The sequence below is a fragment of the Podarcis erhardii genome, assembly GCF_964252035.2.
Source record: "Podarcis erhardii genome assembly, chromosome: 16".
Taxonomy (NCBI): Eukaryota; Metazoa; Chordata; class Lepidosauria; order Squamata; family Lacertidae; genus Podarcis; species Podarcis erhardii.
Window position 1 is genome coordinate 36,663,982 of NC_138514.1, and position 15,193 is coordinate 36,679,174.

A 15,193-nucleotide genomic window follows, 5' to 3' on the forward strand; every position below is an offset into this window, starting at 1 on the left:
CCCTGTCTGAACTCCTGTGAAGTGCTGCCAGCCAGTGTAGACAGTACTGAGCTGGGTGAACCAATGGTCTGACTCAATATAAGGCAGCTTTAGAATCATAGAATCATAGAATCATAGAGTTGGAAGAGACCACAAGGGCCATCGAGTCCAACCCCCTGCCAAGCAGGAAACACCATCAGAGCACTCCTGACATATGGTTGTCAAGCCTCTGCTTAAAGACCTCCAAAGAAGGAGACTCCACCACACTCCTTGGCAGCAAATTCCACTGTCGAACAGCTCTTACTGTCAGGAAGTTCTTCCTAATGTTTAGGTGGAATCTTTTCTTGTAGTTTGGAACCATTGCTCCATGTCCGCTTCTCTGGAGCAGCAGAAAACAACCTTTCTCCCTCCTCTATGTGACATCCTTTTATATATTTGAACATGGCTATCATATCACCCCTTAACCTCCTCTTCTCCAGGCTAAACATGCCCAGCTCTCTTAGCCGTTCCTCATAAGGCATCGTTTCCAGGCCTTTGACCATTTTGGTTGCCCTCCTCTGGACACGTTCCAGTTTGTCAGTGTCCTTCTTGAACTGTGGTGCCCAGAACTGGACACAGTACTCCAGGTGAGGTCTGACCAGAGCAGAATACAGTGGCACTATTACTTCCCTTGATCTAGATGCTATACTCCTATTGATGCAGCCCAGAATTGCATTGGCTTTTCTATGTACTCTCCCCGCCCCCTCCCTGCTGCTTTCTGGTTTTATTTTTGGGCACTTCCTATATTCTGTAGCTGCTGAGCACGCTCGGTCTTCACTGCACTGGGCTGTAGAGAGGCAAAAACTACACCTGGAAACTTTGGGATTCCCCAAAACTTGTTAATAACCTCCCTCTTATTTTCTCAGCAACTGTAATTTGACTCTGTTTCCTTTGGCACTCGCCACCTGCGTGTGGTATTAGAGCGAGCCTCATAAGTTGGGAAGAAGCCAGGCCTCCGCTGTGGACTTGGGAGGTGGCCGTGGGCATCGGAAGCCCCGCTGGATTTGGCCCAAAGATCCAGTTTCTGTTTCCCACCGTGGGAAGGAGCCCGCCAGCCCCAGGCATCAGAGGAAGCTGCCCTCTCCTGCTGTGGCACCTCACCAGCTCCCTCCCAGTGCCCTGCTGTTTCTGAACCAGGATCCTGCATATATACCCCATGCAGAAGTTGGCAGAAAACCCAACTTCCTGGAAGACAAGGCCTGTTGTTTCTCTTTCAGGGAAGCCAACTTTCTAGTCCTCATGCTGCAAATATAGGCCGGAAGTGACGTGGGCTGTGCAGACAGGTGGCTGAGCAAGGTTTTTGGGTTCTGAGCTCAGGCAGGGCTGTTCCTAGGCCAAATGGGACCCCGGGGGAAGAATACCCTGAGTGCGCCCACATCCTTCCCATTGTTCAGCTTTGGGAAATGGTGGCGCAAGCCTTGCTTGCGATTGAAGGCAGCAGCCTGGGCGGTTAAGCAAGAGCTACGCGGAAGATGTGGCTTCTGAAAAGGAAATCATAAAACATTCTCCTTTAGATGTGGTTGGAGAGAAACAGTTTGCCAAGTTTGTCTCTCTCTCTCTCTCCCCTCTTTCCTCCCACTGTGACTTTCCTCCGCTGTCTATCCTGGAGAACAAGCTCGTCATTTTTCCGTTGTATGTTGATGGTGCTGAGACATATGAACATAGGAAGCTGCCTTATACTGAGTCAGGCCGTTGGTTCATCTAGCTCAGTGTTGTCTATACGGACTGGCAGCAGCTCTCCAGGGCTTCAGGTGGCAGGGATGGGATGCTGTTGGGGATTGAACCAAGGACCCTCTGCGTGGAAGGCAAGAGCTCTCTCTCAGAGAGAGGTGGATGTGCTTTGTCTGCTTCCATGCATGTACTCCCCATGGTCAAGTTGTGTGTTATTGGGGAAGTGACGTAGCTCAGTGGTAGAGAATCTGCCTTGCAAGCTTGAACATCCCAAATTCAGTCTCCAGCAGTGTCTCCAGGTGTAGGTTTGGGAAGAACCCCCTGTCTGAAACCCTGAAGAATGCTGAGCTAGATGGACCAGTAGGTATAAGGCAACTCTCTCTCTCTCTCTCTCTCTCTCTCTCTCTCTCTCATCTATCTATCTATCTATCTATCTATCTATCTATCTATCTCTATCTATCTATCTATCTATCTATCTATCTATCTATCTATCTATCTATCTATCTTGGTTGCTTTCTCTTGCCAAAGGCAACTGGAAGCAACTTGTAACAAGACAAACAAACAAAACCCCACATAGATACCTTAAAACAAAAACAAACAAACCTTAATACATGGAAAATACATGAAATACATGGAAAATACATGAAATACACTCTAAGATGCCACAGATAGTTAGAGGCCAAAGGCCTGGTTAAAGAGGAAAGAATTGCCTGGCACCTAGGATATATAATGGTGGTACCAGGCAGGCCTCCCTGGAGAGAGCATTCTACAAAGAGGGAGCCACCGCAGAAAAGGCCCGTTATTGTGTTGCCACCCTCCAGACTCTCATGGAGGAGGCACACAAAGAAGGCCCTCCAATGATGATTGCAGGGTCTGGGTCAGTTCATATGAGGAGAGGTGGTCCTTAATGAATTGGGGTCCTGAGCCTTGTAAGGCTTTATAGGTCAAAACCAGCACTTGGAATTGGGCCCAGAAATTGTTTGGTGACCACTGCAGGCAGGCTAGGCTCAAACTGTCTCCCCCCAGTGAGCAACCTGGCCACTGAATTCTGCACCAGCTAAAGTCTCCAGACTGTCTTCAAAGGCCATGCTCCATTTAGCAAGATCAGGACCACCCAAGGCTCACGACCTGGCATGAGAGCTGTGTGTCAAAATCCTCGATGGGCTTCTCTCACTGGAGAAGACTTTCAGTGCCTACCAGCCATAATGGCTGTGCTGTACAGTGGTGCCCCGCAAGACGAATGCCTCGGAAGACGAGAAACTCGCTAGACGAAGGAGTTTTTCGTTTTCTTAGCCGCTTCGCAAGACACATCTCCCTATGGGCTTGCTTCGCAAAACGAAGCTTGCCCCGGAAGCTCCGGGGATAGCGGGGAAGCGCAGCGCGCCTTCCCCTCTGCCCCCGGAGATTGCGGGGCTGGCAACGGGGAGAAGCAATCTTCTCCCCGCCGCCCCTTGCTTTAAACAGGTCCAGGGACAGAGGGGAAGGCGCGCGCCTTCCCCTCTGTCCCCGGACGGTCTCCATAGGAACGCATTGATTGATTTTCAATGCATTCCTATGGGAAACCGTGCTTTGCAAGACGAAAAACTCGCAAGAAGAAAAAACTTGCGGAACGAATTAATTTCGTCTTGCGAGGCACCACTGTACCTCCACTGCTAGAGGCAATGATGCTTCCATATAACCAGTTGCTGGAAATCTCAGGGGTGGGGAAGGCTCTTGTGCACGGATCCTGCTTGTTGGTTTCCCACTGGGGCACCTGGTCAGCCACTGGGAGAACAGGATGCTGGACTAGATGGGCCCCTTTTGGCCCATCTTACATCCTTACGGTGTGTTGCTGGCCCACTGTTTTGATGTGCTCTCGAGGGCGAAACAGCCAGCCTCTCCTCTGTTGCCCTAGCAAATAAAAACCAGCTGCCTGGCTGCTCAGAGGGCTTTTTGTTTTGCTGCCACCTCCTTGTTCGCCCGAAAGGGTTGGGCTCTCTCAGAATCGCACACCTTTCTTTAAATACCTTCTGCTCTCTGCTGGGGTCCTGCCACTCCATCTAGGCAATTCTCTAGCCAGCGGTTGCCTGGATACCTTCCTCTCCTTGTTAACCCAGCAAAACTAGGTAACAATTTACTGCCTTTAATTACACCGTTAGAATCGCCAGGGTGAGATTTTTAACAACTGGAAGAAAACCTGGTTGTTTCCTCACCCTGCGTTGCTGCTGCGTCCTGCACTCCCTTCTTCCCACCCTCAGCGAAATGCCGTGGTGTGGATCTCTCGTCCATCCTACGCCCGTCCCTGATGGAGCTGGACACTTTCCACCACTTCCCCAAAATATCACAGGAACATCGGAAGCTGCCTTAGACTGAGTCAGAGCACAATTAGACTTTTGTTCATTCCATGATTTTCCCTTACCCTTCTCTAACCGCATAAAGCCATCTTCTTTTCTTTTAAAAGCAAATTTGTTCTAGGGTGACAGGATTTTAGTAGAACCATACAGTTGAAAGGGACCCATTCCATTCCAACCCCCTTCAATGCAGAAATCTCAAGTAAAGCATTCAAGAAAGATGGCCCTCTGACCCCTGCTTAAAAACCTTCAAGGAGGGAGAGTCCACTGCCTCTCGTGGGAGTCCGTACCGCTGTTGAACAGCTCTTACTCTCAGAAAGTTCTTCCTGATGTTGAGTTGGAATCTCCTTTCTTGTTACTGGAAGCCGTTGGTTCAGGTCCTACCCTCTAGACAAGGGGTCAGCAAACTTTTTCAGCAGGGGGCCAGTCCACTGTCCCTCAGACCTTGTGGGGGGCTGGACTATATTTTGGGGGGGGAAATATGAACGAATTCCTATGCCCCACAAATAACCCAGAGATGCATTTTAAATAAACATTCTACTCAAGTAAAAACACGCTGATTCCCGGACCATCCGCGGGCCGGATTTAGAAAGCGATTGGGCCAGATCCGGCCCACGAGCCTTAGTTTGCCTACCCCTGCTGTAGAGCAGGAGAAAATGAGCTTGTTGCCTTTTCCACATGACAGTCCTTGAGATATTGAAGATGGCTCTCATATCTCCTCCTAGTCTCTACTTTACCAGACTGAACAACTCCTTCAACCGTTCCTCATCTGGCCCGGTTTCCAGACCCTTGATCATCTTGGTTGACCTCCTCTGCACACCTTCCAGCTTGTCCGTATCCTTCTTAAATTGTGGCTCCCAGAACTAGACACAGGTGTGGCCTGACCGAGGCAGAATAGAGTGCGACTAGTACTTCCCTCGATTGGGACACTGTGCTTCTGTTGATATGTATTGATTTTAATGGCCCAAACCTATGTTTTACGGTTTACAATTGAATCTCCCCCATGAAGCATCTCGCAGGCGCTCTTACAATCCCAGCACCCCTGTGGGAATGACTGTCTTAGAGGAAGTTCTTTCTGCACTTATTAAATGGGATTCTGGGTTCTGGAAATGGCAATCCATGTGTGTTTGTGTGTGTAATAGAGAGGGAGATAGGAGTGGACGTCATTAAGATCAGAAAGGTTTCTTCCGTTGCTTCAAAGTTTTTAGCTCTGATGGCTAAAAGCGAAAAAATAGTGCAGCCCCTGCATGAAAGAGAAAATGCCCCCGTTGACAGAGCAGTCTTCTTTGTTACATCTCTGCGACAGGCGGGACTCTGCATTGTTGACCTTAATATGCTAATTTGTGGCGCAACGTAGTAACAAAGAGTGCGTTGGCGGTCAGCGAGTGCGGCCAGCTGTCGTTCTTTTTTTTGTGTGTGTGACCTGCATAGGGTATCAGTAAAGTGTGTCACGTACTGGGAGAAGTTGGAGACTGGAAGGTCTGGGGAGCTGTGGCAAAGGATGGGTTGGGTATTCATGAATCATCTAAAGATTCTGGGTTCAAAGAGACACAGAGGCCAGCCCAGCAGGCTGTCAGTCTGAGAAGGAAGTCTCCATTCTCCAAAGCAGGAACTTCAAGGGGAGAGTCCGTCGTGAAGCCGCCAAATTGAAAAGTTATCGAGAGATTTGATTCCATCCGCTTGGGGCATGAATAAGGACGGTAGTTTCCTCTCTCACCACGACAGGCAATAATGAACTTGACAGCGCTAGGATGGTTGTGTCAGTCACCCCTTTGCTGCTGTCGTGTGTGTTAGTTGAATTGCCATTTGACACACCCTATATTGTTTGCAACTCCCCCATCTTCATCACTGTATGTAATGGGCACGCTTAAGGAATTCGATCTTGGCAAATCCAGTCACAGGCTGTTCCGCTTCGTACCTCATCGGCTTGGTTTCCCACCAGCTTTCAGCCTTCCCCAAATGTTCCAGTGCCATTTCCAAAATATTTGCATTTCTGAGAGAGAATAGAAATGGCACTGTTCGGCTAATTCATTCCCGTAGCTGGGGCAGGAAGCCCTCCTCCTGATTCATGCCCACAGCAGTCAAAATCAAATTTCTCTCACATTTTAATCCACGCTGGACTTTCCCCTTGGAATGGAGGTGGCTTTAAAAGGAGATTAGACAAATTCATGGAGACTGCTATTAGTAGCTACTAAGCCTGATGGCTCTGGTTTGCCTCCACTGTCAGAGGCAGCAATGCTTCTGAACCCCACTTGCCGGGAATAGCAGGAGGGGAGTGCTGTTGCTCTCAGTTTCTGGTTTTCCAGAAGAGGCAACCAGTTGGCCATGGTGAGAGTGGGATGCCGAGCACACCTCCAACCAGCCACAGCCATTGGCTCCAAAACATCTGCAGGCCAGCAGGAGGGCACAATGCATCCTCTGCTAACGTTCAGGGTGTCTGTGTGTGGACACAGTAGGAAGGGACTGCTGCATCCCGGTTTCCAGCTGTGGGTTGCACAACATGCCCTGAAAACTCCTGGGCAAACTTCGTGTTGCTTCTCCGGCCTGGGAGAGTGCAGGGGGAGTCAGTTTGGTCCCTTGGCTGCCCTCCTTCCTGTGGGCTGGCTACGGTCCTTGCGGTGTGAACTTGGGACCGTGGCTTATGTTTCAGCGCTGGAAGCAAGGACCTCTCAGAGGCTTCTGGTGGTTTTTCAGGAATCCAAGCCCCGCGCAACCCACTAGCCAAAACATCTACTTTACGCATACCCAAAAAAGTTGTTTGTGTGTATTTTAAATCCCGTTTTGGCCCACCCTTATTTTCCTTCGTCCTGGGCAGTGTCCAAAAGGGCTCTTGTTTCAGCAGGGTGGTACTTCAAATGGTTGGGCGTCAGGCAGCAATACAGTGGTACCCCAGGTTACATACGCTTCAGGTTACATAGGCTTCAGGTTACAGACTCCGCTAAGCCAGAAATAGTGCTTCAGGTTAAGAACTTTGCTTCAGGATGAGAACAGAAATTGTGCTCCAGTGGCGCGGCAGCAGCAGGAGGCCCCATTAGCTAGAGTGGTGCTTCAGGTGAAGAACAGTTTCAGGTTAAGTACAGACCTCTGGAACAAATTAAGTACTTAACCCGAGGTACCACTGTACTTTTTCGTGTAAGTGGTTAGAGAGCTGGAATAGGGACCTTGGAGACCAGGGTTCAAATGATCCCCGCTCAGCTATGACTCAGCTATTCCCTACTTGGGTGACTTTGGGCCAGCTGCTGCCTCTCTCTGCCCCAGCCTACCTCACAGGGAGGTCAGGAGAATTGTGTCTGCCACACTTGAGCTCTTTGGAGAAAAGATGCATTATAAACAGTGCTTTTTCCTGGGGAAAGGTGGTGGAACTCACTACAAAATTTGTTGGTTTATTGCGGGCCCAGTAGCAGTGCCGCTGCTCCCCCCCCCCGGCAGTTGCTAAATGGAAGTTGTGATTAATAAACTCAGGCAGACAATGATCTGGATTACAAATGGCCACAACTTTATTGATTACAGATATAAGTGGGTTTTTGGCTCAGGCGAAAGAATCAGTGATTTAATTTTAAAAAGGTAAGGGAACTCAGTTCCCCCAAGTTCCAGCTCAGAAAAATGCCTGGGTATAAATGCAGTAGCAGTGATAGTAATTATGCAGATAGTATAATATAGAGGTGCCAGTTGGGTGGCATATTTATTTCACGAAACTGAGTATAAAAAACAACAGCCCTCAAATAAGTTTATAAAAAATGATGAAATAATAAAATCGTCGGTAAGGGGGGAAAAACAGCAGTAATTTAACACTTTGAGAAAGTTTAAATACTTTGAGAACTTTGAGAAAGTTCTTCTTTAACCCCCTCCCTCCCAACCGAATAAGAAAACAGGTGAGGATTGACACAAGGGTCTCCTTCCCCAAACTCCTCTGCCCTCCCTGTTGTCTCTGCTTCCCTCTAGTGGTGCTACCTGAAATTGCACTCCAAGGCTCGGCCATGCTCTGACGGGCCATTTTTCAGCTTAGGGAATTTATGAGCTTTGCTTCAACCTTACAGTTGGTGTTGTGGGGATAAGGTGGCACATTCGGAAAGGATTGTCTTGGAAAGGAAACTTAGGGTGCTGCCCTATGTCAGGTCAGGCCAGTGGTCCATCCGGGCCAGTACTGTAGACACTGGTTGGCAGCAGCTGCATGCCAAGGTCTCGGGCTTAGAAGGGTCGTTCCCAATGTATACAAACTGACCCCCCCCTTTGAAAGAAGAACCCAAACTTGCAGCTGCCAATAATGCAACCTGGCAGCAGCATTGCGGGGGTCTGGACTAGATGACCCTTTGAATCCTCCTACAATTCTGGGATTCTGTACCTTCTGCATGCAAAGAACGCCTGTCGGGGAGATGGGGAACATTTCAGCTCTGCTGAAAGACCAGGAGGGCGAGAACAACTTCTCCCTACGCCCTTTCTTCACACTACATGCATTGTTTTATACATGCCTGTTAAAGGTAAAGGGGGACCCCTGACCATTAGGTCCAGTCGCGGACGACTCTTGGGTTGCGCCGCGCCTCTCGCTTTACCGGCCGAGGGAGCCAGTGTACAACTTCCAGGTCACGTGGCTAGCATGACTAAGCTGCTTCTGGCGAACCAGAGCAGCGCACGGAAACGCTGTTTACCTTCCTCCCAGAGCGGTACCTATTTATCTACTTGCACTTTGATGTGCTTAACTGCTAGGTGGGCAGGAGCAGGGACCGAGCAATGGGAGCTCACCCCGTCGTGGGGATTTGAACCGCCGACCTTCTGATCTGCAAGTCCTAGGCTCTGTGGTTTAACCCACAGCGCCACCCACGTCCCACATGCCTATTACCCCCCCCCAAAAAAAACCCCTAATCTTTTTTCTAAATGCAAAATTCCCAAATGGTGGCACCTTTCCTGGCTGAGGAGTTTTAGCAGCCTCTTACTGGTCATTGCACCTTTAGGGGCAAGTCTCCAGGAAATTCCAAACAGGGGACATCTCCCCTTCCACCTGGTCCCCCAACACAGAAGCTTCCCTGCAGGGTGTTTCCCACCTCAAGATGCACAACCTCCTTCCCCAAAAGCTGACTTGAGACCCTGGAACATCGGGAGTTACTTTACACGGAGATAGACCATTGATCCGTCTCGCGCAGTATTGCCCACACTGGCTGGCAGCAGCGCCTCTCCAGGGTTTCAGGCAGGGAGCCTCTCTCTCTCCCAGCCCTCCCTGGAGATGCCCCTGGGGATTGAACCAGCAACCTTCTGCATGCAAAGCAGAGTCTGTGTACCACCAAGCCATAGCTGTTTTCTTCCTGACCTTAAATGGTCACGTTTCCAAATATCTCAACCTCTCCGCTCCTTGGTGCAGGGAAAAGAGGGTGCTTTTCTTATCTTTTCCTGACCTCCGATGACTATCTCTGGCACATCTTACGTCAAGGCAGGCCTGCTCCTTGAGAGTGTGTCAAGCCCAGATAATTTAAATGCTCGGCATACTCTGTGGCGGGGTCCCGTAATTTTTATCCGGCTCCCAGCCTCTCCTGGCCGTTCCTTTCTGTGGCCAGAGGGCTTGTTGCAAAGTCCTGCTCATGTGGCTCCTTGCCTTTTCCAAGGCAGAAAGGATGCGGCCCACATACTTGGGATGGCTGAGATGGCCTATAGTCATAGCTGGGGGACAGATGAACTGTGTTCCCTCTTCCTTCCCCCACACCAATGCTGTTGACTTATCCAGAAGTTTATGTCTTTTAAGGAATCTGATATTACAAAACGCCATACACCTTCTTTTTAAATGCAGTTGTGCCTTAACCCTAAAACTAAAAATTGGGGCAGATGGAACTCTTAAAATAAATAAATTGTAGGAATGCAACAAGGATTGATTGATTGACATCCCACCGTTTTCTACCTCTCATTTAAACTCCACCAAACACCTGTGAGGTAGGCTAGGCTGAGAGACCTAGTGACTGACTCCAGGGTCACCCAGTGAGTTTCATGGCTGTGTGAAGACTTGAACTCTGGTCTTCCCTCGCCTGACACTTTAACCACAGCACCACGCTGATTCTCCATAAAACTGCCTTTCCCCGACCTGGACTGAACTCTCAACAACTCCCAGCCAGCACAACCTGTACAGGCAGCCAAAGGAAAGAAAGAATCACAGAACTGTAGAGCTGGAAGGGAAGAAGGAGTGTAGAACTTTGATTTCAAAGTGTTATTTGCACCAGGAGTGTGTGTGTGTGGAGTCAGAGACATCTCTGGGCAGGCTGTTGGGGAGTTGACCTTGCTTCCGATCTTTTGTTTAAGAACATAAGAAGATTCTTCTGGATCAGGCCAGTGGTCCACCTAGTCCAACATCCTGTTCTCTCAGTGACCAGCCAGATCTCCTAATGTTTCCCATTCCTGTTATAAGGGGGTGGAACTTATGTACCATCTCTCATTTACAGAACTCATAAAACTCAAAAGCAGTTCAGAATATGCACAAAACCTTTAAAAGCAACAAACGGCAACCATTTAAACATCCAGATTGTCATACGTTCTTGCTTCCACTAAGAGCTTAAGCAAACCATGATTCTGTCAGCCTCCCAGCCGCCCCCCCCCAAGCCATCTCTGTTTGGCCACCAGCTAACATGAATTTTAAAAAGGATTAGACAAATTTTTGGTGAAGAAGCTGACAATAGCTCCTAGACACAATTGCTATGTTCTCTCCAGATTCCGGGAATCACAATTGGGGAGGGGGGAGCACTGCCCTTAGCCTCGGCTCCTGCCTGCGGGGGCTTCCTATGGTGGCACCTGGTTGGCCGCTGTGAGGACAGGATGCTGGGCTCGGTGGCCTGATTCAGCTGCAGGGCTCTTCGGATGTTCTTAAACGTGGAAGACTGGTGATATGAGCAAGGTGGGTTTAGTGGCTTCTCTGCTCTGCTCTGTGGCCTGATGGGGAGAAAAAAACCTTCCCCTCCTCTGCCTCCGATGCTTCCCAGAATGCTTTGGGCTGCCGGGCATGCTCTCAGCTGGCAGAACACCCTGACACCTCGTTGCGTGAACTGGGGCTTGGCGGCTCGCAGAGGGAAAGGCACTTGCCCTGCCAAATGCGAGGCCTCGCTGAGCGTCCCTGCCCTATATATTAAAAATTATTTGTTCACACAGTTTTTGACATCTGGGATGTGCTTTTTCTTTGGTTGGGGGAGGGTAGAGAGGGGAAAAAACAGCCTCACCAGATGTGCCTGGCTGTTCCTCCGCCTTTGGGGAACATTGAAGAGGAAAACGAAACGCACGTTAGATCCGCAGGCTGGTGCCTGGAAGGCTGAACCAGCTGTGGACATCCTGCTCTGGCTGCCAGTTAGTTTCCGGCTCAATTCAAGGTACTCACATTTGTGTTTAAAGCCTGAAAGGACTTGGGCTCCACATACCTGAAAGGGCACCTCTTTCCCCTTGGGTGCTGAGGTCAGCAGAGGGGGTCTCCTTGGTGGTTGCACCACCCTCAGAGGCTTGTGGGGTAGCCCAGGGGGAGAGGGCCTTCTCTGTGGTGGCCCCTAAGATGTGGAACTCCCTCCCCACAGCGCTGCACCAGGCATCTTCCTTATCCAGCTACCGGAAGATGCTGGAGATGGCCCTCTTTGCTCTGGCTTTGGACACTTGAGGCTGCAGCTTTTTAGGACCCACCTTATTTTTGTGATGATTCATTGTTTTAAATTTCTTTTACTATTGTGTCTGGATGCTGTGACCCATCCTGGGACCTTAGGGCGAAGGGCGGGTGATTAATAATAATCATAACTGTGGCTGAAATGCCAGCAGGTACAGGCAGGTTTTGCGGCAGTTCTGGAAGACCTTGCTGTTTGCTTGTTTGAAAGAGGGAGGTTTTGGTTTTAGAACAACTGCAAAGAAGCCCTAGTCAGCCTAAGTCGGGGTGGAGAGCTGGCTGCCCCAGACCGCAGGGTCCCAGCACCCAGGGAGGATGGAAGCTGGAACGCAGAAACATCTGAAGAGGTGTGGGTGTCCGTATAAACCCCATGATTTGTACGATGGTACAAAGCTGGGGAACATTTTTATCCTTGACCCTGCCCACTGCTAGCATGTGGCCCTCGGAAAGACACTCGTGCTGGAATATGGCCCTCAAGCTGAAAAGAACCTGGATGCAATTTCTTTTCCCTACAGAACTAAGTTTGTGCTTCACTCTGCTTGGGGAGTCCAGGCAGGTTTCCACCTTCCGCCCCTTGCTAACTTCAGCATGTCAGGGTTTTTGTGTTTTATTTGTCTGTGTGTTTCCTGAACTTCCTAGGTTTCTTCTACCTTTTTATTTCTTCCTCATGAAAGCATGCTGCGCCTCTTGTGTGCTCTCCTTGGATAGCGGGGGTGGGTGGGATGGATAGTCCCTTCCAGATATTCCCCATACTCTTCCAGCAGTGGCTGGGAGGGATCATTAAAACATTTTGTTGTTGTTATTTATCATTTTATTTATATAAAAAAAATTTGCATACTACTGTGTCATTAAGAAAACCATCAAAGTGGTTTACAGCAGTAAAAACATACAATAAAAACCATTAAAAAGTTGAGAACACAACCACTAAACATTGTGGGAGGATATATTCTTAATTGCCTGCATAGGCCTGGCAGTATAAAAAATGTTTCAGCAAGTGTTTAAAAACTGGCACGGGAGGTGCCTACTAAATCTCTTTTGGCGGAGAGTTCCACCGGGCTGGGCTGGCAACACTAAAGGCTCAATTTCTCATTGTTTTCAAATGAGAACTCGGGAAATGGCCTAAGATGCTCCTGCAGGTGAGCTCAGGGATTGAGCTGAGTTCAGGTGGTCCCTGACCTAAGATGTTCAGAGCTTTGTAAATCGACATAAGAACCCCCCCCCCCAACCCGCTTTTATCCTCTCAACAACCCTGCAAGGCATAGGTTAAGCTGAGAGAGCTTGATTGGCTCAAATGAGAACTTTGTGAGTGAGGATCCGATGTCAGGTCCTGGTCCAACGCTCTTAACTGCAGCAACACGCTGTCTCTTAATCTTAATAAGCACCTTAATCTCCCTTTTCTCTCCTCTCTTCTGCGTGCAGGAGGCGGACAGCGGGGAAGATGACTGCCGGTTCCAGCCCAGAAGGTACGTCTTGCACCTGTATACATTTTCTTGTACCGCTTTGGCTGCCCTCGATTGCCGCAGCCCCACAAATAGAAAGCACAGATACCTGGAGATGCCAGCGGGGATTGAACCTGGGACCTTCTGCACGCAAAGCAGCAGTTCTTCCACTGAGCTATGGCCCTTTTCCTAAATAAAAAGATTCCTAGAATCGTAGAGTTGGAAGGGGCCCCAGGGGTCATCCAGTCCAGTCCCCTGCAATGCAGGAATCCCAGCTAAAGCATCTCTGACAGATGGCCACCCAACCTCTGCTAAAAACCTCCAGTGAAGTAGAGGCCACCACCTCTTGATTTTAAATAGGAGCATCTGCAGTTAGACCATTGGCCCAGCCAGCCCAGTATTGCCCATGCTGGCTGGCAGCAGCTCTCCAGGGTTTCATGCCAGAGTTTTCCCCAGATGCTCTTGAGGGGTCTTGCAGCAGAGCTTCTGCTTTGCAGGCAAAAGGTCCTGGGCTCAGTCCTGCGTTTTCAGGGGTTTGGCTTTGGATTCTGCTGTTTAGTTTTTGTTGTGCAGGAATGGGGAACCTGGTGCCCTCCAGGTGTTGTTGGACCCCAGCTCCCATCATCCCTGGCAGCCGGGGGGGGGGCAGGGGCAAGGGCTGCTGGGAGTTGCAGCTGGAGGGCCACAGGTTCTCTCCCCCCCCCCCCAACTGATCTCACCCGTTATTGAATGTATTTCATGCTCTGCACTGCTGACCTAGCCAGGGAAGATCCCTTGCTGTGTGTTTGTGTGCATGCAAGAGATATTGAGGGGGAAGTTCAATTAAGCTGGCATTTAAAGGCAAACCCACCTAATTTGCACTTTGCAACACAGTATGCGAACCTAAAGGCAGGCAGTCCCACTTCAGAATTCTCACTTCTATGAATTTTGCAATCCAGCAAAGTAACGCATAGAAAAATGCACATCCTAGGATTAGGGTATCGATCAAAATGCATATATCTAGTGAAAATACAGCATGTCGGAGGAAATGGCTCCACAAATATGTGTGTAGTAAGCAAAAACCGCATTCCAAAATGTGTGGGAGAAATTCACACCAGAATGCTGATGGGTTTTCATGCAGACTCTCCCCCCAAAAAACATGTGGAAATGTGGGGAACTGCATTTAAAAATGAAAAACAGAGAGAAGTTGAAATGGACCTATTCGCCCCTCCCTAAAGTTATGTAGCAGGGGAGACCTCAATCCTGTTTCTCCTTGTTCCTCTGTAAAAAAACTGGGTGGCTAGCAAATCTTGTTGCTGCCATGCAAGATTGGGCGAGAGAGGAAACGTGTGTGTGGTTTAATTTTCCTTTTTGGTGGACGGCTATTGTGCACTGGGCTGAATCTTGACTTGTGTGTGTGTGAGGGAGAGATAACGATTCTGGCATATTTGAAATGCTTTCTTGCCATGGGAAATGACTGGCTGCTGTTGATGCGCCGACCTCTGTCCTGGGACTTCCTCTTGCAGTGGCAGCGGGGAGCGGAAATGGGGTGGGGGGCTGGGAAGAAAAACCCAAGCAGAGAACGGCTGAAGTTTTTCTCTTGTTGCCGAGTCGAGATTCCACCCCCCACCCCCGTAAATCTGAATGAAATCTTCCCCACCACCATTCATTGCACAGTCAACTTGCATCAAGGCAGATTACTATTAGTATTAGTATCAGGCTTCTCTCCCTCCTCATTTAATCCTGCGAAGTAGGTTAGTCCGAGAGGCAGTGTGACTGGCCCAGGTTCACACCCAGTGAGCTTCATGGCTGAATGGGGATTTGAACCCTGGTCTCCCAAATTCAACACTCTAAGCACTACACCACAGGGGCTCCTTTTCCCTTGGGAAGCCTGGCTTGCACAGAAATTGCCAGCATTTCAGTCTTTCTTGGTGCCAGGAGCCTACTTATACGCCCAGGAAGCTGGCAAATGCAGACTCTTGCTCCATCCAGCTCTGTATTGCCCACACTGTCTGGCAGTGGCTCTCCGTGGTTTCACGTAGGGGTGGGGGGAGTCTTTACCCAGCCCTGGAGATGCCAGGGATTGGACCATGGAGTGGAGATTCCAGCTTTCACAGTTAAAGCAGGTGCTCCACCCCTGAACC

The 15,193-nt window shown here is 49.5% G+C and overlaps 1 protein-coding gene across 2 annotated transcripts in view; it reads left to right on the forward strand.

The window, feature by feature from the left end:
* The window catches only part of SSH2 (slingshot protein phosphatase 2), a 118,830-nt gene that overhangs the window by 29,884 nt on the left and 73,753 nt on the right, over positions 1 to 15,193 (forward strand). For both annotated transcript variants that reach the window (XM_081844057.1, XM_081844058.1), the window contains exon 2: positions 13,051 to 13,094. In XM_081844057.1, coding sequence (XP_081700183.1) covers positions 13,051 to 13,094 — 44 coding nt within the window. The remainder of the gene's footprint in view (positions 1 to 13,050; positions 13,095 to 15,193) is intronic.